General features: G+C 40.6%; 1 protein-coding gene across 5 annotated transcripts in view; it reads right to left on the bottom strand.

Moving 5' to 3' along the window:
• BMX (BMX non-receptor tyrosine kinase) overlaps nt 1-22,947 on the bottom strand; it is a 47,892-nt gene that overhangs the window by 9,838 nt on the left and 15,107 nt on the right. For 2 of the 5 annotated variants that reach the window (XM_057537512.1, XM_057537516.1), the window contains 11 exons: nt 22,456-22,520; nt 19,725-19,900; nt 17,883-17,954; nt 17,170-17,223; nt 15,435-15,489; nt 14,119-14,198; nt 11,188-11,315; nt 7,296-7,370; nt 6,364-6,535; nt 1,567-1,783; nt 607-671 (listed from right to left, as the gene is read on the bottom strand). In XM_057537512.1, the coding sequence (XP_057393495.1) occupies nt 607-671; nt 1,567-1,783; nt 6,364-6,535; nt 7,296-7,370; nt 11,188-11,315; nt 14,119-14,198; nt 15,435-15,489; nt 17,170-17,223; nt 17,883-17,954; nt 19,725-19,900; nt 22,456-22,520 (1,159 nt within the window). The remainder of the gene's footprint in view (nt 1-606; nt 672-1,566; nt 1,784-6,363; nt 6,536-7,295; nt 7,371-11,187; nt 11,316-14,118; nt 14,199-15,434; nt 15,490-17,169; nt 17,224-17,882; nt 17,955-19,724; nt 19,901-22,455; nt 22,521-22,947) is intronic. The other 3 variants (XM_057537513.1, XM_057537514.1, XM_057537515.1) reach the window with 3 other exon arrangements.

The raw sequence follows: 22,947 nt of genomic DNA, 5'->3' as shown, positions 1-22,947 counted from the left end.
TGTAAAACCATGAAAATTGACTCTGAGGCTTACATAGTATAAGGATTCAGAATTCAGGAAATGGAAGACTCTTCTTAAACTGCTGTCATACTCAAACTAATTTCTCAAATCCTGAAGTGTTGCTAGAATGCTCACCAAGAGAATCTGAGTCTACTGCCTTACCTGATGATACAGGGAGTTTAATAAAATGACAAGAAAAATTTTCTTAGTGTTAATTCTCTGTCCATTTGAACATATACTATTAAGAGGAAACAACCAGAAGGGGTAAAGGAGCCATAATACACACACTCACTCAATCAAGGCTTTTTAAACTTTTCTGGGTTTTTTTCTGGCTGTAACATGTCATATTTGAATATTTAGGATTTTCATGGAATTTATTCTTAAGTTTAGAAAATATTTATCAAGGTGTTGAAAGAACTAAAAAGGACTTGGGGCAATTTCTGAAGAACAATCGCATCTTATAGGTGGAGAAATGAGGTGGGCAGAGGTAGAGTGGGGGAGGGGATCCCGGTTTCTAAGCCCCTGGTTCAGAGCAGGTTCTATATCCCCATTTTGCTGTGAATGGAAATCCCTCTTGCATCGGTTGCCCCTTTGGAATTGGCTTACCTCGTCATCCCAAAGTCAGAAACCTTCACAGAGAGGTCACTGTCTACCAAGCAGTTCCGAGCAGCCTTTAGAGGGAAAGCAGAATTACCAAGTAGTAAAAGTGACCAAGAATCCCCTGACATCAAAATCAGACATTTGCCTTTTCTTTGGCAGAGTTCTCAGCAAAATCTAAGATTGCCTATCACAACCCCAAATGCTGTATTTCAAAGGAAATATCTAGAGTATAGGAGTTGTCTTTTTTCCTTCGCAATTTTTAATTTTTCAGAATGAAAATGTGCTCCCATAAGTATTTTGCCTCAAGCATCCATCCTTGTCAAACAGCATGAAAGGTATTAGACATTAAACACAGAACATGAGCTCATCAGTGAGAAGGGAAAAATCATGTCTAGGGGTTCCCTCTCCACACTGCTAGGGCACCGTGCATTAACAGGCGCTTTGAAGGCATAACTGCTGCACTGAGGATCCCAAGTGCACTGGCCTAGCGTGCATGGCAGGTTTGCTGTTCAGCACAAGAAAATCTTAAAGATCAGTCAGTACCAGTGCAAACCAAGCAGAACACTCTCCACGCCCACCCTGACCCAAAGACACACAGAAATTTCATTTCTTGTATTTTTGGTTATCGTACTAAACAACTCTTTTAGCACTAAACCCTTCCTGGAGTAAAGGTAGCCTTGGGTTAAATGGTTCTGGGAAACACTAAAGTGACCAGAGTCTTTCCTTTCCATCTGTTTTCCTTTATACCACAACCTAACTACATAGATCTTGATGGCTACTTTTACTCTTTCTATTCTTTCTATACTTCAAGTATTTTATTGTGAAATTCTGATTTTGATTACAAAAATGTCATGCGCTTAAGCACGTCACAAGTGAGCAAAGTATAAGTGGAGATGCCCTCCTTGCTGTCCCTCCCAATGGCCCCATCGCTGGAGGAGGAAGCTGGGGATTGCTTTCTTTCCTTACCAAGTCCCGGTGTATGAACTGGTGGCTCTCCAAGAAGGCCATGCCTTCACAAACATCATAGCACATTTCTAAGAGCTGGGAGGGCTCAAGTCTTTTCCCATGACTCTTCAGGTAACTCAGCAAGCAGCCATTGGTTATATATTCAGTCACTATGTATATAGGGTATCTCTTTGAACACACCCCGTAGAATTTCACCAGCTTGGGATGGTTGAGTTTCCTGGAAGCAACAGATGTTCAGAGTTCAATACTGAATTTCCCTACTGCATTTTCCAGATGTCCTGAAAAAGAATCACTGTCAGATTTTTGTGTGTTTTAATTTCCCCCCTTCTACTAGAACGGAGGAAGAGTCTGATTCTGGGAGCATTAGCCTTTGGAAACAGGAAAATGCTGCCTCCTATTGGATCTTGACAACGTCAGCAGCCATTAAGCTGCTCTGGGTGCTTGTCCAACTTTCCTACAGAGAATCAGGGAAGCAGTGGTCTGTTGCCTCAGAAATCCTGCTTAGTCTCGTGGCATCTTGAGAACTTCCATGGCTGATGTGGAGGAAGCTATACCCTAGGAGAAGTCACTTCCCTTTTAAAGCATCCAACTTTCATGTCTAAACATTTCATTAAAAAAAAATAGAATATGAAGGGCGTAGGTAAAATGAAAATAGATGCCATGTTAGAGAAGTGAGATTAGTTCTGTTTTTCCTTTCTTTTTTAAAAATTTTCATTTTGCATTATTGTGACGTTATTTTTTTGATGATAAATTTAGAAAATAATAACCACGTGACATAGCACTTCTAGTAGGTCATGACAGCTATTATGATGTTCATCAACTAGTCCTTATGTAATTGATCTATTCTTATCAATTTACAGGATGATTCTTTTTTTTCTTTTCCATTATGGTTTATTACAGGATATTGAATATAGTTTCCTGTGCTATACAGTAGGACCTTGTTGTTTATCCATTCTATATATAATAATTTGCATCTGCTAACCCCAAACTTCCAATCCATCCCTCTCCCACCCCGCTTCCCCTTGTCAACCACAAGTCTGTTCTCTATGTCTGTGAGTCTTTTTCTGTTTTGTAGATAAGCTCATTTGTGTCATATTTTAGATTCCACATGTAAGTGATATCATATGGTATTTGTCTTTCTCTGTCTGACTTACTTCACTTAGTATGATAATCTCTAGGGCCATCCATGTTGCTGCAAATGGCATTATTTCATTATTTTTTTATGGCTGAGTAATATTCCATTGTATATATGTTCCACAGCTTCTTTATCCATTCATCAGTCGATGGACACTTAGGTTGCTTCCATGTCTTGGCTATTGTAAATAGTGCTGCTATAGATGAACTTATTTGCAAAGCAGAAATAGAGTCACAGATGTAGAAAACAAACTTATGGTTTCCAAGGGGGGAAGGGGGGGGTGGGATGAACTGGGAGATTGGGACTGACATATATACACTACTGTATATAAAATAGGTAACTAATGAGAACCTACTGTATAGCACAGGGAACTCTACTCAGTGCTCTGCGGTGACCTAAATTGGAAGGAAATCTAAAAAGGAGGGAATATATGTATATGTATAACTGATTCACTTTGCTGTACAGCAGAAACTAACACAACATTGTAAAGCAACTATACTCCAATAAAAAAATAGTGCTGCTATGAACATAGAGGTGCATGTATCTTTTCGAATTATAGTTTTGTCTAGGTATATGCCCAGGAGTGGGATTGCAGGGTCATATGGTAGCTCTATATTTAGTTTTTTGAGGAACCTCCACACTGTTTTTCATAGTGGCTGCACCAATTTACATTCCCACCAACAGTGTAGGAGGGTTCCCTTCTCTCCACACCCTCTCCAGCATTTGTTATTTGTAGATTTTTTTGGTGATGGCCATTCTGACTCGTGTGGGGTGGTACCTCATAGTTTTGATTTGCATTTCTCTAAAAATTGATGATGAGCATTACAGGATGATTCTTTAATGTTCAGATGTGTAAAGTAAATTAAATTTAACATGTCAACTTGACAATTTTTTTAACAGATGAGGATTTATTAAATATTTAGTTATTTTCTTCCTCCTTAGTTTAACTATAGGGGCATGAGTTATCATGTTACTCAAGGCGATGAGCTGGGTTATGCATATTTGAGCAGTTTTAGGGACCTGCATTGCTCCCTTCAAAGGGAAGGCTTGTGGTGGGACCAAGGTCTATCACCCAATAAAAGGTGTTCCTTGAGCAAATTCAGTGACTGCCCAGCGGGCACATGGTAGGAATACCATGTCAATTGACACTTCCCACATTTCAGGCCTCCGTTTGACCGTTACATTTGAGATTTAACAGTTTCCCCTGATGATACAGTTCGGACTCTTTCTCTATGACTAGGTGATTTGTTAATGACTTTTTAGGATTCTGTAGGGTTACCAGCCCTCTAATAGCAAAAAATATCTTTTAAAGTTACACCATGACACAGGGGTTACACCATGACCCTAAGGGAGTTTCTGTCGGATTTTTCTGTTCGGACATCAAGGACCCCTTCCCCAGTTTTATGACAGTACAATTGCCAGAGACAGGAGGAGCTACATAATTTGCAGGGATCAGTGCAAAGTGAAAATGCAGGGATCCTTGTGTAAGAATTATTAAGAATTTCAATGGTAACAGCACAGCATTAAACCAAGCACGGAGCCCTTCTAAGTGCAGGAGCCCTCAACACTGTGCAGGTTGTGTGCCCGTGAAGCCAGCCCCAGCCAAAGGCTTCTGTTTGCATAGTACCTCTGCTTCCAAACAATTCGGCAATTGCAGTAAAAGTGGTTATTCTGACTCTCCGGGTACCTTTGGTCTTCATAAAAGAATGACTAAGGAAATGGACATTTGAAGGTCTGCTAGGTTTGCATCTCTGCTGTGCCACTTTTACTAGCTTGGTGACCTTGGGCTAGTTATTTAACATTTCTGTGCTTTAGTTTCCTACCAAACACAACAATGTTTTCCTACCAAAGACAACAATGGTACATCCCTCATAGCCTTCTTATGAGGATTGAATGCATTAATGTTTATAAAGCACTCAGAGAGATGCCTGTAAACACTGTATATAACTGTTTAAGTAAATTTTTTAAAAATGTTATTCCTCTGTAGCAGGCTAGGATTTATGGTTTCAAGTGTCTTTGACCAAAGGCCTGCTATAGCATTGTTTTTCATACCATGCTGATTGGTTCCTTAAAGTAGGATGACCAGCTCACTGTCCCAGTTTGCCTGGGACTGAGGGGTTTCCCAGGATGTGAGACTTTCAGTGCTGAAACCAGGAAAGTCCCAGGCAAAAATGGATGGTTGGTCACCCTTCAAAGTCTGATTCACCATGTTGACAAGAGGTATAATCATTAAAAGAGTTCTTTGTACTTACATACATATGAGAGAGAGAGAGAGAGAGAGAGAGAGAGAGAACACATATGAATTGCCAAGAGTTGAGAGCTGCGCTTGGAGCTGAGGCCCATTAGGAAGGGTATCTTCATTTATCAGATGAGGAAAGAAGTAGGGTGAGAAAAGGATTTTTACCACACTGTGTTGGGATATTGTCTGTAGGGTGTTAGTTTTCAGTATTGCCTTAGTCCTGGCCACTAGAAGCTCGTGCCCTTGGGCATGTGCTTTACAGGGCCCCACTCTGTTCCTCATTCCACCGCGTACCTCCCCACAGGACAAAGAGGCCAGAGGGCTAAGGAGACATGTCCACTCAGAACCAGTGTATCTCTTTATCACTCTTGGGGTACCAGGACTCTGGAATCCCCTGCCCACATAGTACTGAGGCCTCTTCCAGGACCTTTGCAGACTCTTCCTGGTCTATCTCCCCAAGAGTGAACCATGCTATTGGTGTGCCTACCCCTAGCCAAGACAGTTGCTTGTGGGAGACACAGAGGGAGCTTGGATGTACTGAATGCTATGTCTGCACATAGGCACTGAGTACAGCATGGGACTGGGGGTGGGAAGAGAAAGGGGAGGGGTGGAGTTTTGGGTGGGGGGAGCATGGTCCAGAGGCTGACTTCTCTAAAGAGCCTTGAGAATTCTAAATTTGAATACGACCTTTCAGGTTGTTGTGAAGGTATACTTGTCAAAGGAGACGCATAGAACCAATTTTGTGTTAAATTGATTTATAACTTCTAAATATTTGTATCTATGATCTGTGGATTCTTTTTTTCCTGTTGAAAAATGGTGCATTTTTAAATTAAAGTATAGTTGATTTACGATGTTGTGTTAGTTTCAGGTGCACAGCAAAGTGATTCAGATACACACACACACACACACACACACACACAAACACACACACACACTCTTTTTCACAGTCTTTTCCATTATAGGTTATTACAAGATATTGAATACAGTTCCCTGTGCTGTACAGTATGCCCTTGTTGGTTATCTATTTTATGTATAGTCATGTGTATCTGTTCATCCCAAACTCCTACTTATCCCCCCACCCCTTTCCCCTTTGGTAAACATAAGTTGGTTTTCTATGTCTGAGTGTGTTTCTATTTTGTAAATAAGTTCATTTGCGTCATACTTTAGATTCCACATATAAGTGATATCATATGATATTTGTCTTTGTCTGTCTGTCTTCACTTAGTATGATCATCTCTAGGTCCATCCATGTTGCTGCAAATCGTATTATTTCATTCTTTTTTTATGGCTGAGTAATATTCCATTATATATTCTATGATATGTGGACTCTTGATTCAGGCCTTGCAAATGTTAGGGACAGATCTGTTAGCATGAATGTCCCCTCATGGTGAGGGTAAACCACCATTCCTCAGAAGAAACTTACATCATGGTCTGGGCCTCCTGGAAGAATTCATCTTCTGACATGGAGCCCTCCTTGATCATCTTAACAGCAACATCATACTGCCCCTTCCACTTGCCCAGATGGACCACTCCAAACTGGCCACTTCCCAGCTCCTTCAACAGGGTAATCTCTTCTCTTTTCAGTTCCCAGATTCCTAATAAGGCAAGACAGACACTCTTTAGGATGAGAGTAGAAGGTTTTGGGGCTAACAGCTTCCCAAGTGATTCCCTCTCCAATGAGAGTTTAACACTGACAATATAAAGAACAGCAAGACCTTTTAATTTTAACTTGATCACTTAAAAAGAAAATCCTTAGTGATGTGGTCTTATGGTCTATTAGACCACATGATAATGCCACCAGAACAATATTGTTCCTGAAGCAGCTACAATTATTGACAAGAAAAGTTAGAGTGAAAAAACCTTTGCCAACCAGAGGCGTCTTGGAAAGACTTGGTGTCAAAATGTGCTCAGTGCCCTTAGCTTAGTAAAATATCATTACATTTTCTTATAAAATAAATTAAACTGTGATCCAGGTCGCAAACTGGCTCCCCTGAGCAGGCAGAGAATCCCAGAAGAAGAAAGGACAGGCAGTGGGGCTCTAGAGGCTGATGACTGGGTCAGTCTTTTTGGTAATGCTGGGGAGGTTACAGAGTTAGGTTGGGAGGACAGAAAAGGTTTCAGTTTGTTTAAGAAAACGAAAGAATGTGTTAGAGCTGAAGCCCTTCCTGGCACAATCTGAATAGCTGAATAGGGATCTCCTCCCTGTCTTCCATCTTTTTTTTTTCTTCAGTAAATTAACTATATATATATATATATATATATATATATATATATATATATATATATATATATATATATATTTAAAACGAAAAATGGTAGGAAATGGAGTTTAAGAGCCCAAGGGCATGTCCATACCACTTCCCAAGGACACGGAGATGGGAACCTTGTTGGCCTTGGTTGACACAGGGTGGCGGAGTCGTGTGATCATGCCTGCAATGGAATCAGCTTCAGATCATCACATGATCACATTATATCACATCACATTACCTTACATTGGTTCACACCTTGCTTAAGCTCTCTCTAGAGCAGCTGAAAAAGCAGAGTTAACGATGTTGTCATGCAGAGAGAGAATCCATTCTAACCATATTCATCCTGTAGTTATATTAATTTGCTTGACTTGACTAACTAGTTCTATGTAAAGCAAAAATTCAAAGAGTAAAACTATCAATACTTTATGTGATTTTTAAAAAATCTCATCGAAGGTAGTTGCTTGATGGAATCTTTTATTTTAAAAAATTTCTCATTTTTATTTTGCTAGCTTTTCTTGTTTTAATTATTTTATTGCATTTGTAGCTAGCCATCAACTATTTTTTTAAATTGAAGTATAGTTGATTTACAATATTATATTAGTTTCAGGTGTACAGCACAGTGATTCAATATTTTTATAGATTATACTCCACTTAAAGTTATCACAAAATAATGGCTCTTTTCCCCTGTGCTGTACAGTATATACTTGTTGCTTATTTATTTTAGACATAGTAGTTTGTATCTCTTAATCCCCTACCTCTATCTTGTCCCTCCCCCCTTCCCTCTCCCCACTGGTAGCCACTAATTTGTTCTCTTTATCTGTGAGTATGTTTCTGTTTAGTTATATATTCATTCATTTGTTTTATTTTTTAGATTCCACATATAAGTGATAACATAGAGTATTTGTCTTTCTTTGTCTGACTTATTTCACTAAACATAAACCCTCTAGGTCTACCCAGTTGTTGCAAATGGCAGAATTTCATTATTTTTTATTGCTGAGTAATATGTCATTGCATATACATATACCACATCTTCTTTATCCATTCATCTGTTGATGGACACTTAGGTTGTTTCCATATCTTGGCTATTGTAGATAATGCTGCTATGAACATGGGGTGCATATATCTTTTCAAATTAGTGTTTTCATTTTCTTCAGATATATACCCAGGAGTGGGATTGTGGGGTCATACGGCAGTACTATGTTTAGCTTTTTTTTTTTTTAACAGACGTGTTTTTATTTATTTATTTATTTAGTTTTGGCTGTGTTGGGTCTTCATTTCGTTGTGAGGGCTTTCTCTAGTTGCGGCAAGCGGGGGCCACTCTTCATCGCGGTGCGCGGGCCTCTCACTATCGCGGCCTCTCTTGTTGCGGAGCACAGGCTCCAGATGCGCAGGCTCAGTAGTTGTGGCTCACGGGCCCAGTTGCTCCGCGGCACGTGGGATCTTCCCAGACCAGGGCTCGAACTCGTGTCCCCTGCATTGGCAGGCAGATTCTCAACCACTGCGCCACCAGGGAAGCCCCTATGTTTAGTTTTTTGAGGAACCTCCATGCTGTTTTCCATAGTGGCTGCACCAATTTACATTCCCACCAGTAGCGTACTAGGGTTCCCTTTTCTGCACATCCTTATTAACGTTTGTTATTTGTGGACTTTTTGATGGTAGCTATTCTGACAGGTGTGAGGTGATAGCTCACTGTGGTTTTGATTTGCATTTCTCTGATGATTACCGATCTTGAGCATCTTTTCATGTGTCTTTTGGCCATCTGTCTATCTTCTTTGGAAAAATGGCTATTCAGGTATTTTGCTATCTTTTTTTAGTCTCATATTTAAGTATTATACACACAACACATACATTTGGTTAAAAAAAACAAATCCAAACAGTACACAAGGGTACAAGATAAGAAGTAAACCACTTGAATTTTTTTTTTAAAAACTGAGCTTATTCCTAAATTGCATTTAACGGTCAAGTCATTTTAATTGTTTACAAGGAGTTATGGTAAACCTGGGTTAAAATAATCAAAGTATTTATAGTGGCTCAAAAGAACTCATTTTAAAAAATGTATGTTTCTTGCTTTAAATGTGTGACGTTTTCCAAGTCCTGGGAACTATCACACATGTTTCGTTTCTCTCCTTCCTTTTTCTCTATTACTTATCTAGTTTTTACATGAGTGGTCTCTTGTAAATCCTGTACCTTTAATTAGCAGAAAAAAAAAAAATTAATACACTCCTCCAAAATATGTGTATATATAATTGCTGCTGTGTTGATACAATATATGAATCATAAAATATACTCACAAATAGAAAACTTAAGAGATTTTAGAAACAAATCTAAATAAACATTTTAGTATTTTCTTCCAATCCCCTGGGGAACTTCTTGTGTATCCTCTGGAGTGGAATCATTCCACTTGGAGACGTCTATTTATACAATACCTTTTCCAAAGTGTATTTTTCAGGTGCTACATGTTAAAATAAACAACTGAAGAAATTGGGACCATGGAAAAATACAAATAAAAACCAAAATCAACACCAGGAGTAAGACCAATTCACCTATGTGCCTGTGATCAGGTCAGGGAGAGCTGCACAAGTTTGATGCTGATCCCACAGCTTATTTTTTCTCACTGTTGGAAATTCATCCAGTCACTGCCTGTAAGTGGAACTAGTCTAGATAAGACATTTAGAGTGGATTTTTAAATTTTAATTTCATTTTTTTAGGTTTATTGAGATTTTATTGACATATAGGTAACTCTAAGGTGTACAACTGTGATGATTTGATACGTGTATATAGTGCAAAATGATTGCCACAAAAAGGTTAGTTAATACTTCCATTACAAGGGATTTCTATATATTTTTTATATTATTTTATACTATTTGTATCAGTCAATTAGGCAAAATTTAAAGAGTGATAGCACCCAGGGTCAGTGAGGATGAAGTGTTGCTGTTAGTGGGAGCGTACATTTCTGAATAGCATTTGACAGTGTCTGAATTTTAAACGTTCTTAACCATTATCTCAAATTCCACTTTTAGGGAATTTGGCTACAGAGACACTCATACAGGTACACAGAGCTATGTTTGCATGAAACAGCCATTGTTATGTGAAAATATTGTATATGATCCAACTGCTAACCAGTATACGGTTCGGTGAATGAATTATAGAGTAATTCTACAATAGATTTCCATTAAACAGATCAGAGTGAGCTAGACACATGTGCATGGAAAGACTTCTAAGACATGCAGAGTAAAGAAAGCAGGCTGAAAAGTAGTATGTATAGAATGAACTCATATCTGTAAACATATAATGCGTGCACATACATATATATTATATATATGCATATATATAATGAATAATAAATGTTAGTGTCAGCATAGAAAAAAATTCTGTCAAAATAGACACCAGCTTGTCCATGAAGGTTATCTCTCCGATGATGCACATTTCTATATTGCTTGAATTTGGAATCATCTTACTTCTGTAGGCAGGAAAAAACCTGCAAATATTTTTATAAAGAGAATCTCTACTTCTAAGTCACTGAACTCACTCAACTTAATTTTTCCTGGCATTATAGAGTGTATAATGTTATATTCCAGGAAATGTAGGTTAAAAATCACAACAGTCATAGGGCTTGAGAGCATTTTTCCCCTACTTTCATGGTTCCTTATATAATTAAGAGTATTAGGAGCAGGGGAGAGGGATAAATTAGGAGTTTGGGATTAATAGATATACACTACTATATATAAAATAGATAAACAAGGACCTACTGTATAGCACAGGGAACTACCTTCAATATCTTGTAATAACCTATAATGGAAAAGAATCTGAAAAAGAATATATATATATATTATATATATATATTATATATATATCTGAATCACTTTGCTGTACACCTAAAACATTGTAAATCAACTATACTTCAATTTTAAAAAAAGAGTATTAGGAGGGTCAGTAATATCCAAGAAAATTTATATTTATCAACAAGGACCCATAAAAGAAAAACTGAACCAAGTTACCTGCTGAATTGTGTTGATGATAGTGAATAAGCTTTGGAATGGAATCAAAACAGTAGTTTTCTGCCAGGTACAATTTGTTCTCGGCATTTGTATGCACATGGTAATGTTTGACGGTTCCTTTTTTATCACTAGTAAGGAAGAAAGAATGTTAGAATGTTTTTAATAAACAAGTGAAGCTTGATTACATAATGGTTAAATCATTATTTTATGTGCATTTGCAAATTTTAGAAAGGGAAGTCAGAGGTGGTTTCTCAGTCTTGACATCTAGTGTTTTTCTGGAGGTGTCCACGATAATCCGTAATTATGGAAGAGGGCTCCTCTCTGAACTCAATGGATCCTTTGTGCTCATACAGAATTCATCTATAATAAAATTCCCCCTTTCTGTACCGTTCTTCCTTTAGTAAGTATAAAGCTGGCATCTTCCTTTGGTGATTGAGAGCCCTGCAGTTTTCAGGATCATTATTCTGAACATTAATTCTCTTTTAGGATAGTAATGGAGATTAAAAGGTGGGAGGCAAAGGTCATTAGGCTGTGGATGGGAAGCTCTTTTGGGAGTGGAGTGTACAGGTTGGAGTGGGTGGGAATAGCCTTAAATTCCTCATGCGAACTTGTGCCTTTTCTCCATAAAACTTTTTTTTTTTCTGTTGCTCTGCTTGTAGAAAATAGTGGTGAATTGCTGCACGTTGATTTAGGCTAACCAGGAATGATATGCCTGTCTTAGATTTTAGAGTCTAGCATAGCGGTCAAGAACTGGGCTTTGAGTACATTTCTCTTGCTGGCTAGCTACCTCATCCAGTTGTAAAGCTCAGATGAGAGTATGTATATATCAGTTGCACTATGCTTGGCACGTAAGAAACTGTTAATATATTCTTGTTGCTGTAATGTCGGCCTCGTTAGAATTACAATTATAAAAAGGAGAAAGGATGCTTTCTTGTTGCATATGGCTCATTGGCTCTTCGTCTCAGCATCACATTCACTCCAGCCGAATGATGGTGTTTCATTAAAGAAGGCTTCTGTAGTCATTCATTGGGATTCTTTTCATTTGATTCCTCATCTATTTGCTGATTTTTTTTCTACCTAACCACCTTCAAAAATGAATCTGGTGTCAAGAAGCTTAACTAAGAGGACTTCTGACATCAGGTTTGGCTGAAACTGGAGGCCCTGAGGGCCACAGAACTTTTGATATTCAGTGAGCCAAGCCTTCTCCCCCTTCTTACTGGGTTGGCTTTAGTCAGCATCCAAGTTTGCAAGCGAGTACACGAGGTGCACCGGGGATGTGGCTTCTGGCACCGGAAAATGCCATGCGAAGGCTTATGGTACATGCTATTATCTCAGATTGGAGGTAGGTACTCTGTAAAAAAAAATTCCCCAAATAAAATAACTTTTTCATCACTTAATTATTTAAAAAATACATATATGCACCACAAGGCAGGGCACATGGAGAAACCACCAAGGCCCTTCATTCAAGGTCGTTCAAACCAAGCATTAAAAAAGGGTCGCACACATAGACATTTATTTTTCAAATGGCCCTAATCAAGATTTGACCAGATTCTCATTCCAAAACATTGGGTGGTTTCAGCATAGGCACAGGGATATGATTGAGGGAACATGAACTTGGCTGTTGAAGGCTTGGCTTCAAGTCTGTCATTTATTAGTTTTGAGGGTGGTCTTTATAAGCTCTCTTTGAGAGTGGCATGGACATATATACACTAGCAAACGTAAAATAGATAGCTAGTGGGAAGCAGCCGCATAGCACAGGAAGGTCAGCTCGGTGCTTTGTGACCACCTAGAGGGGTGGGATAGGGAGGGTGGGAGGGAGGGAGATGGAAGAGGGAGGAGATATGGGGATGTATGTATATGTATAACTGCTTCACTTTGTTGTAAAGCAGAAACTTAACACACCATTGTAAAGCAGTTATACTCCAATAAAGATGTTAAAAAAAAAAAAACAAAAAAGAAAGGCTCTCTTTGAACCTCAGTCCTCTCATATGTAAAAAGGTGCGAATAAAAACAGCTTTCCTGTTTGCTTCACAGGATGTTTAGAAGGAACAAAAAGGCTAACAACCAATGGGAAAGTGGCTTGTAAAACTCTGGAGGGGGACCCTAATGTTGGTGAGGGTGACTTGCCTGAGGTAACCGTGGGGCCTTATATACCTAAGCATGTGGGGGGGTAGTAGAATTACTGTTTCCCAACAACAACAATACTAGTGATTACTATTACTTTATTAAGTGTGTGTTATGTGCCAGGCACTGTTCTGATCCAATATGTGAATTAACCCACTTCATCCATAGGACATAGTAATTGTTATTATGTCCACTTTTCAGATGAGGAAGTTGAGGCACAGAAGTTAAGAAACTTGCTTAATGTCATAACGTTTTGAAATGGCAGAGTCAGGATTTGGACTCAGAGGTGCAGCTTAACACCAGAACTCTTAACCACACCAACAGGACAGCACCCTAGAAAGAAGCCATCCAGGGAACACAGCTACACTGATTCAACCTCCTGCTCCCCCTGGAAAGACTTACTAAAAACCAGACACTGGGGTAGCTTTCTCAGCTCAGCAGGTGGCTAGGGCCAAGAGTGTAGAGGCACCATTCCTATTATTTTCCTCTTTCTAGGCTTAGGATGAATCAAGGGGGAATAACGCAGGATTCCTCTCACAAATGTTAAAGGCTTGCCCGTGCACTGGGCGCTCTGCTGCTGTCTGGGATGGGCAGGAGAGAATCGCCCAGAAAACAGCCTCTTGATAGTACGGGGTTGCGGGGTGGGGGTGGGGGGGTAGGCAACTACGAATGGTCGCATGCCACAGAAATACTTTGATCCCAAATTCCAGAGTTTAAAGATGGGATCTTATCCCAAAATGTGACTGAATGACTGGCATATTCAAAGAACATACACGAGAAGATGAAAGAAGTCCGCATCATACTTACTTCATAGCCTTACTAAACAAGGACACTGTGTACATTCCCGCCTGGCTGGAATTTCTAACCATAAATGCTCCTTCTTTTCCCTAAATAGGAAGGAGAGTGTGGAAGGGACAGAAAACATTTTCATTATTCTTGAAAACGATTTGCCCTGGTAGGTGGTAGGAAAGTAGATCTTTTAGATCCACTTTAAACACTGATGGCACAGATTACTCAGCAGTTGGCACAGAAGGGACCCCTGGTTTAGCTTTCCTCCTTCTCTCACTCAGTGTCTTTATAGATCTACCCTGTGTGCTTCAACTCTTCCTCTCCAGTTAATTTTTAACCTTCTCTGATAATTTCCCCTGTTTTGTGTTTGTGCAAGCCTAACGTTTTAATCTTTCAGAAATAAAATTTAAAACCACATATCACCATATCATGCCCTTGGAAGGTTTTAGAAAACCAAAGATGCAGAACAAATCATTTATTAAATTTATGCTCAACTTGTCTTTTGTAATGTGCTGATTCTAAGCAAATTTAGATTTAGACAAAGTGGATATTAAACCGTGCATGTGACGAAATACCGAGTTAGGTAGTGGTCACCACATTCTCACTAGTACCCCTCCAAGAAATAATTGGTGTGTTGTATTAGGTTGAACTATAGCAAAGTGTCATTTTTGTAGGTCAAAAGAGTTTGCAGTTGGTAAGTCCATTACCAATTAGTAACAAAATCCAATAGATTTATTCCCCATTACATCTGCTGTACTCTGGTTTAGGTGCTAATGGTTTTAGTGACAGGCTTGAAGTATGAGGTACAGATGGCCCCCAGTAAATCATCTCTCTGTATATTCCTGCCCTGTGTAGTCCCCTCCCACATCGACTTTGCTTGCACTGAACTGTGGGGCTTGGCCTCTTCAACCGCTGCCTTGAGATGACTGTGCTGTGAGGAAGCCCAAGTTAGCCACATGGAGATGGAATACGGCACCCTGGTTGACTACCCCAGTTAACCCGACCCTTAGTCAATCCACCAGCTAAATGCAGCCACATGAGTGACCCTAAGCAAAACCTGCAGAACTGCTGGCCCAGCTGACTCATAGAACGGTGAAGAATCATAAAGCTTGTTGTTTCAAGCCACTACATTTTGGAGTGGTTTCTTACAGAGCACTGGGGTTAGAGGAAGTGGCTGGCTGTGAAGGGCCTGGTAACCCACAGGGCGGACAGTTAACACTCTGATGTCTTGGCTGTGTAATTCGCAGCAAGGTTTCTATGAGCAGTGCATTACCCTCCACGCCCAACAGTAGAAAGACATTCTTAGAGGCCATTTTAAAGACTAGACTACTTACCTTTTGTCTCAGTAACTGCTCAGATTGTGACCTGGAGATGTTACCTGCAAACCAGCTGCAATAGAAAGGATTTCCATTTTGAGAATTAGTAGTTTTTAATTGTATAACTTGTCACTTAACTTTCTCACCTGTAAAATGAGGCATTGGCCCAGATCAGGGTTTTCCAAACCTGGCTGTTCAAGAGGATCACTTGAGGAGGTGTTAAAAACTCAGACTCCTCAGTCTCCGCCACCCAATTATGATTCTGGGGTGTGGCCCTGATCATTTCCCCAGTGCACGCCTCTCCACCCCATTGGAATCTAGAAATGATGGAGATAGAGACTGTCTATATGGTCAGATCTGGGCTTTCCAAGTCAAAGAAAGCCTTCCAATTCATCTAAATGCCAAAGACTAAAATCCATGATTAGAGGTTCTCTCCCTTTGGTTTAAGTCTTTGTCATCTGTTAAAGTATAATTATCTTTGGATGATTTTTGTGCTAGCATTTCTCAGTCATTTTTCTTTTTAACATCTTTATTGGAGTATAATTGCTTTACAATGGTGTGTTAGTTTCTGCTTTATAACGAAGTGAATCAGCTATACGTATACATATGTCCCCATATCCCTTCCCTCTTGCGTCTCCCTCCCACCCTCCCTATCCCACCCCTCTAGGTGGTCACAGAGCACCGAGCTGATCTCCCTGTGCTATGCAGCTGCTTCCCACTAGCTATCGGTTTTACATTTTGTATCTCAGTCATTTTTATCTTAGTTTGAATGATTCCAGTAGTTGCTTTCCAGAGGGTAGATGTTGGGGAAGAAGCTACGGTTAAAGGGGAACCAGAAGGTGGTGAAGAGTGACATGTACTTTGTAAATGCTCTCACTGCACTCGTAGCCAATGAATCAATAACAGCACTCATACAAAACCAGAACTAGAAATATGTGTTACCCTAGTGTCCAGCTGAATTGGTCGCTGTTGGGTAGCAGGTGTCTGAGAGATGCAGTGTGCCTTATTACTCCCACGTCTCTTTAATGCCAGACTTTAAGTCCAGGAGACGATTATTTTGTCCCTATTTGTTGTCGAATGATAGAGTCTTAGATTTTGGAAAGGACCTTAACAGCCACTTAAGACCACCCTCTCTCAGTATAATTGGGGTGATCACACATTCTTATTTGCCCACAGGAGTCCAGTTTATGCCTGATGTCCAGATGTAACATTGAGCAGTGCACTCTTTCTCTTCCTAAAGTGTCCTAGTTTGGATGTTCAATGATAAGGTCACTCTAGGAATAGGAATCTCTCAACATAAATGCTGTGATATTCAAGGCTCGGTTGTGCTACCTTGTAAAATTACTGCATCATAACTAACTTCACAATTGGACTCAACGCTAATAAGAGCCTTCAAACATCATCCTGGCAAGGGGCCTCCAGGGAAGAAATAATCAGCAGAAATGTCATGGGCTGTATCTATGAAGTCAAAGCGAAATGAAGAGGAGGCCAGGTATGTGATAAATCCCAGGAATATGTGCAGCTGATTTAGATCATCCAGACTGGGGAAAAATACTTTCATTAGTAACAACCCAGTTCATTGTCATTGTCACCGATCCTCCAGATACATGGCCCAGAACCTCACATGAGTGTCTCCATGTAAATACAGCCTCCTGAGCAAGTTTGAGCCATCTGCTTATAACCTTAGGGGAAGAAAACAATAGAAACATCTATGTCTAGTTTTAGAGAAACACAGAGGACTTTCAGAACTCACTCATAGTCATCAAGGTTTTCCTCTTCTTCAGATGAACTTGACTCAGGGGATCCCCTTAAGAAGAGAGGGAATGACATGAATACAAAAAAAAAAAAAACCACCAAGAAATAATCCAGGTGCCTCACAGTGCCATATCAAATCCCACCCTGCTTTCATCCGTGTGAATAAAACCTGGACTGTTAGCTTCTCCTTTTTTGCACTTGGGAAGGTGTCAGCAGAGTGAAGAGAGAATTGCTTAAAAGTTGAGCTCATGCCCAGTTTCATGAGAAATTGGCTCCTTGATACAGAAGGCCCCCAGGAATGTAGATTTCTTTGACTCTGTCAGAAGAGCGGGCTCGTGAAATAAATGAGGACGCTTCCGGGAGAGCCGTGATATAAAGCTAGAGAAAATCTTGGTTGTGTATAGAGCTATTCTCAGAGAAGAGCTACTCAACTCTACGTTGTTTTCCCTCCTGCTAGAGATGCCTGAGCCCGGTATGTCCGTGTTCATGAGAACACCAGTGTATATCATGAACGATGGGTAGGAAGTATCAGCGTGACCCAGAAGCCATCAACTCAGACCACCTTCAAGGTTCAGAGAAGCAAACTACCTGGATTTGTTTTATATTTACCTTAAAAAGTAAAGGCTAGTTGCAAAATTATTACAAATGTGGTTAGTTTTCCTGCAAATGGAAGAAATCCTGGGTGTAAAAGAATATCTGAATTTGATTTACCATGACATCTTTAAGGTGCTGTGATCTACAACATTTCTTTCCCTTTGGTTACTGCATGCCAAATCTTCACTGCTACAAAAAAGAGGGATACATTTCATAAATTGATGTTTATTTATAAATGTTAAATGACAAAAGTAATTTTGTTAGATATGTTTCAGCTTTAACATTTTGACCCATTTATGTCACTTGGTTTGGAAATGGAAGCTATTGAGTCATTTTCACATTTTCAGACTTGCAGGGACTCCACTAAAAAGCAGTAGTTTGACAGGATGCCTAAACAAAAGAGAATTTTAATAATGGCTCATAATAACCCCAAACAATAGAAAACTTGGATTAATAAATCATCTTGACTGGGTTTGCCCTGATTTTCTTGTATGTATGCAAGCATTCTGTTGCTGATATATTTTAAAATAAGTTATTTTCCTCTCTGCTGTTATGATTGCAAAGGAAAGTCCTGAAAATACCAAACCGTTTAACTCCATGTGGACACAGATGGATCTGCAGGATTCTCTTCATCCTCTGCCACCCATCATTTTCTCTCTCTCGTTTGGGGTGCGAAGCGGAGCATGAGGAAGTACCGACTTCTCCAAGTCCAAAGGCCGTTTTATTTGGAATGTAGGACCTACTTCCTGTTTGCCTTCACAGCCCAGGGTCTTTTTCAAAACCACACTGCACTGAATGCCTGGAGAAGCCCCAGCACAGCAATGCTTCCTTCCCCAGCTTCCCAGACAGCCTTGCTCACTAACATAGCTTTTTCCCTTCAGTTCTTCATAAGAAAACTCTTATTTGAAAATGCCAAGCGATTTATTTAGCCTTTTTGTGGTTTTTAAGAGCACGTGGAGAGTATCCATTAATTGTGCATCGCTTAGGTTTATCCACATGAGGGAATACTATACAGACATTCAGAGTAATCAGGCAGGTTGCACAACACTGGGAATGTAATGAGCACTGCTGAACTCTACACTGCAAAATGACTAAGGTGGTAAACTTTACATTACGTTTTACCACAATTAAAACTTTAAAAAATTAAAAATTTAGTATGTCCTCATGTATTCAAATGGGAAAAATGTCCCAGATGGTAAGTGAAAAGAGGAAGTGGCAAAGAAGACTGTGTGGGCGAAGGTGTACCTCCTGAGAAGGCAGCCATGGCCTCACTTGATTTACTGGTCATTTGGCCAGTGATGCTGAAGTACATTAAAAAGTAATCCACTCTGAGCTCTCTCAGATGGAGGATATAGTTTAAAGATTTGGTGTTCTGGAGCATGGGGTTATTTGGAGGAAGAGGGGAGAGAAAGGAAAGGGAATAAAATGCTCAAGTATTGGGCTTCCCTGGTGGCGCAGTGGTTGAGAATCTGCCTGCCAATGCAGGGGACACGGGTTCGAGCCCTGGTCTGGGAAGATCCCACATGCCGCGGAGCAACTGGGCCCGTGCACCACAACTACTGAGCCTGAGCGTCTGGAGCCTCTGCTCCGCAACAAGAGAGGCTGCGATAGTGAGAGGCCCGCGCACCGCGATGAAGAGTGGCCCCCACTCGCCGCAACTGGAGAAAGCCCTCACACAGAAACGAAGACCCAACACAGCCAAAAATAAACATAATAAAAAAAAAATGCTCAAGTATTACTTAGATCATTAGATATGATCATCTAAATGGAAAGTCTGTGCTGCTGAGTCTCAGCAGGGCCACTGCTACCCAGGCTTCCGGCTCAGGCACTGAACATTTTCTCAGAGGGCATCTCTATCTCAGCTGAGGCCTGTGTGGACCGAGTTGAGGCTCAGCTCCAAGGCAGTGGGGCAGTGTCTACTCTATGCACCGCACAGCCAGACTGAAAGCTGGGGTTTACCTTTTCAGTCTTCTTACTTGCCACCAGTCAGGGCAGTCTTCTCTTGGCACATACCACATGTTGACGTTTGACTGGGAGCCACAGTTTTTTTTGGAGTCACTGTCATACTGAGCTAGAGCGGTACTTGAAGATGGTTCATCCATCTTGAGAATAGGAACTGCTCGAGGAATCTTCATCTTTGGAGGATAAGAGATTTTAGTACATCACAGTGAGGTACAGATGCATGAACTGGGGACTAACAACCAAAGTATATTAGCTCTTAAATTTTAAAAAATCGGAAGGAAGGGAGGAGGGAAGGGAGGGAGGGGGGTAGGGAGGGAGGAAGGAGGGGGGAGGGGGAGGGAGGAAGGAGGGAAGGAAGGGAGCGGGGAGGGAGGAAGGAGGAGGGGAGGGAGGAAGGGAGGGGAGACGGGGGAGGAAGGGAGGAGGGGGAGGAGGGAGGGAGGGAGAAGGAGGAATGGGGAGGGAGGGAGGAGGGGGAGGGGGAAGGGAGGGAGGGATGGGGGAAGGAGGAAGGGGGAAGGGAGAAAGGGGGAGGGAGGGGGAGGGAATTACTTGCCAGAGACTAGATGCCAGGGTTTTGGGCTCCTAAATTATCCTCTGCTCTTAGATTTGTTTAAAATAAACTTTATTAGAGTATAATTTACATACCACATACTATAAAATTCACCCTTTGTAAGTGTAGAATTCAGTGATTTCTAGTAAATTTATCAAGTTGAGCAGTCATCACCACAATCCAGTCTTAGCATCTTTCCATCACTCCTGTAAGATCTCTCGGGCCCATTTCTAGTTAGTCTCCGTTCCCATCCTGCCCCTAGGTAACCACTAATTGACCTTTGCTTATTCTGGACATTGCTCTTAGGTGTTTTACAGAGCCATAATTTTCAAGCTTCAGGGCTGGAGCATGTATCCAAACCAAAAAAAGCAATGTCACTGATAACAAACTAAAACCCCCAAACCTTAAAAATTCCATCAGTTTCCTAGGGCTGCCATAACAAATTACTACACATTTGGTGGTTGAAAACAACAGAAATTTATTCTCTCACAGCTCTGGAGGTCAAAAGTCCAAAATCAAGGTTTCACTTAAAGGCTGTGGGGGAGGATCTTTGCTTGCCTCTTCCAGCTTCTGGTGGTTCTAGGCATTCTTGGCTTGTGGCATCATAAGTCCAATCTCTGCTTAGGTCTTTAAATGGCCTCCTTCTCTGTGTATCTCTCTGTGTCCCCTCCTCTTCTTATAAGGACATCAGTGATTGAATTTATGATCTATCCTAATCCAGTATGATCTCATCTTGATCCTTAACTAATTATATCTGCAAAGACCCTCTTTCCAAATGAGGTCACATTCTGAGGTTTTGGGTGGACATGAATCTGGGGAGACAAAAATTCAACCTATGACAATAATGGATTTCTTTTTGTCCTTCATGTTGGTTTACAAAAGTTACATGGTTTTTACTTAGATAGAAAGAGAGAAGTAAGTATGTGTGAATGTGTGTAGGTGAAAATAAGTACCCAAGACACCACAGAGCTGATGGGTGGATGGAGATGCTCCCTTACTTTCAGGTGAGCTTCCAGAAAACCACAGGGAGGCCATTTTATGTGTCTCCTGGCATTTGAGGAGGCTGACACCTACCTGGGAAGCCTAAAAGCAGGAAGTTATGGCTTTGAACCCAAGGGAGCAGAGTACAAGGATAGCCTGTACTGTGAGCGCGAGCCACATACAGTTTTACTGAGCAGAGCAATCAAGGTTTTGTTTGTTTTCCTGTAGGCCAACTCCACCCTTGAGTGAGGATTGGCTGGGAGCCATCTTGAAAGGAACTCTGCCCCAGATGAGTGAATGGACCCAGTAGAAAGTTTGAGGGATAGAAACCGAAGAGCTAAGGGTCAAGACATTTGCTCTGTCATAAAACTGCACCCCAGGGGGAAATCCATGAAAGTCTCCTGTATGATAAAGAATCAGCATTGGAAAACTGTCTCACCCAGAAGCCACCACTACCAAATCATGATGGGAGTGGCCACGTATGACTGTCTCTTTTTCATTAGACCGTCTCTTCCTGGGCCTCAACCCTGAAAGCGTCAGAAATCTCAGCCTCTCCATGACCTCTCCCCCAAAGCAGGCTGCCCTCTGATGTAGACTTGAGCTAAGGGAAGGGGGGGATGTTTTAACTTGAAATGACGTTTCGAGTCATGGGATTATAACATTGGATGGATCACTTTAGAGGCTGTTCTCATGACTACTAGTAATTGGGAAATTTTATGTCATCTGAGGTAATGACATACCTCAGGGACAGAGAAGAAAGCCCACCAAGTGGCTCTGAAGGGATAATGGAAGGAAAGAATTATATTCTGCTCGTGCCCTATGGGGTCCCGTTCCTTTGCCAGGATACGAACATGAGGCAGACTTAGCCATGCTGGTGGTGGGGGAGGAATGTCAGCCAATAATAGCTGCCTGTTATATGTGATGCCATCTTAAGGGCTTCTCCCACATACACCATTTTTTGTGTTTACAGGTTAGGAAAAGGCCCAGTCGTTAAATGCAAAAAACATAAAATGGTAAAATGGTTCTATGTTTGAATTTATTATTTGCTACTGCCATGGCTATTGGCGATAGGTCACGTCTTCTCTCTCTTTGCTGGGCATTCTGAATGAAGCCCATGTATTCTAGTCTTGAATTTGGCAACTCTTGGTTTATTTAATATATCCTGACTATGAAAAAATTGAAATGTCGACTTACCACTCTGTCTGGGAAGATGGGAAGTCTGTGTTTTTCTTCTTTGGGTTCAATGTGCAGATCAGCATCTGAAGAGTAAAACCAAGTAATAGCAGAAAAAACTTTAAATAAAACAAAGCAAAACACCCAATGTTATGAATCAAAAGAGTGAACTAGATTGTGTGAGCAATACTCCAGATTACATGAACTTAGACAGAACATCTGGAGTGATTCTGTTGCTTTCCTGTATAATACCCAACTCAGATACCACTTCACCATTGATTATCAGTATCTTCCCAAGTGGATAAGAAATTCAAGGTCCTCTAAATTCTATAAACTGTTAATTTATACCACATTTCCACCTCGTATCTGAGTAACAGATATCTAATCTCATTGGGTAGTATCTACGACCCTAGGATTCAGAATCCATGTCTGATTCTTCTTTGATCAGCTCATACAAGATGCATAGAAATAGCTGATTTATAAGTGAACCAACTTATCATATGCTTCCCCCGC

Source organism: Balaenoptera acutorostrata, chromosome X (assembly GCF_949987535.1).
Source record: "Balaenoptera acutorostrata chromosome X, mBalAcu1.1, whole genome shotgun sequence".
Taxonomy (NCBI): Eukaryota; Metazoa; Chordata; class Mammalia; order Artiodactyla; family Balaenopteridae; genus Balaenoptera; species Balaenoptera acutorostrata.
Note: the sequence above shows the minus strand (reverse complement) of the source record. Positions and strands in the feature narration are given on the sequence as shown.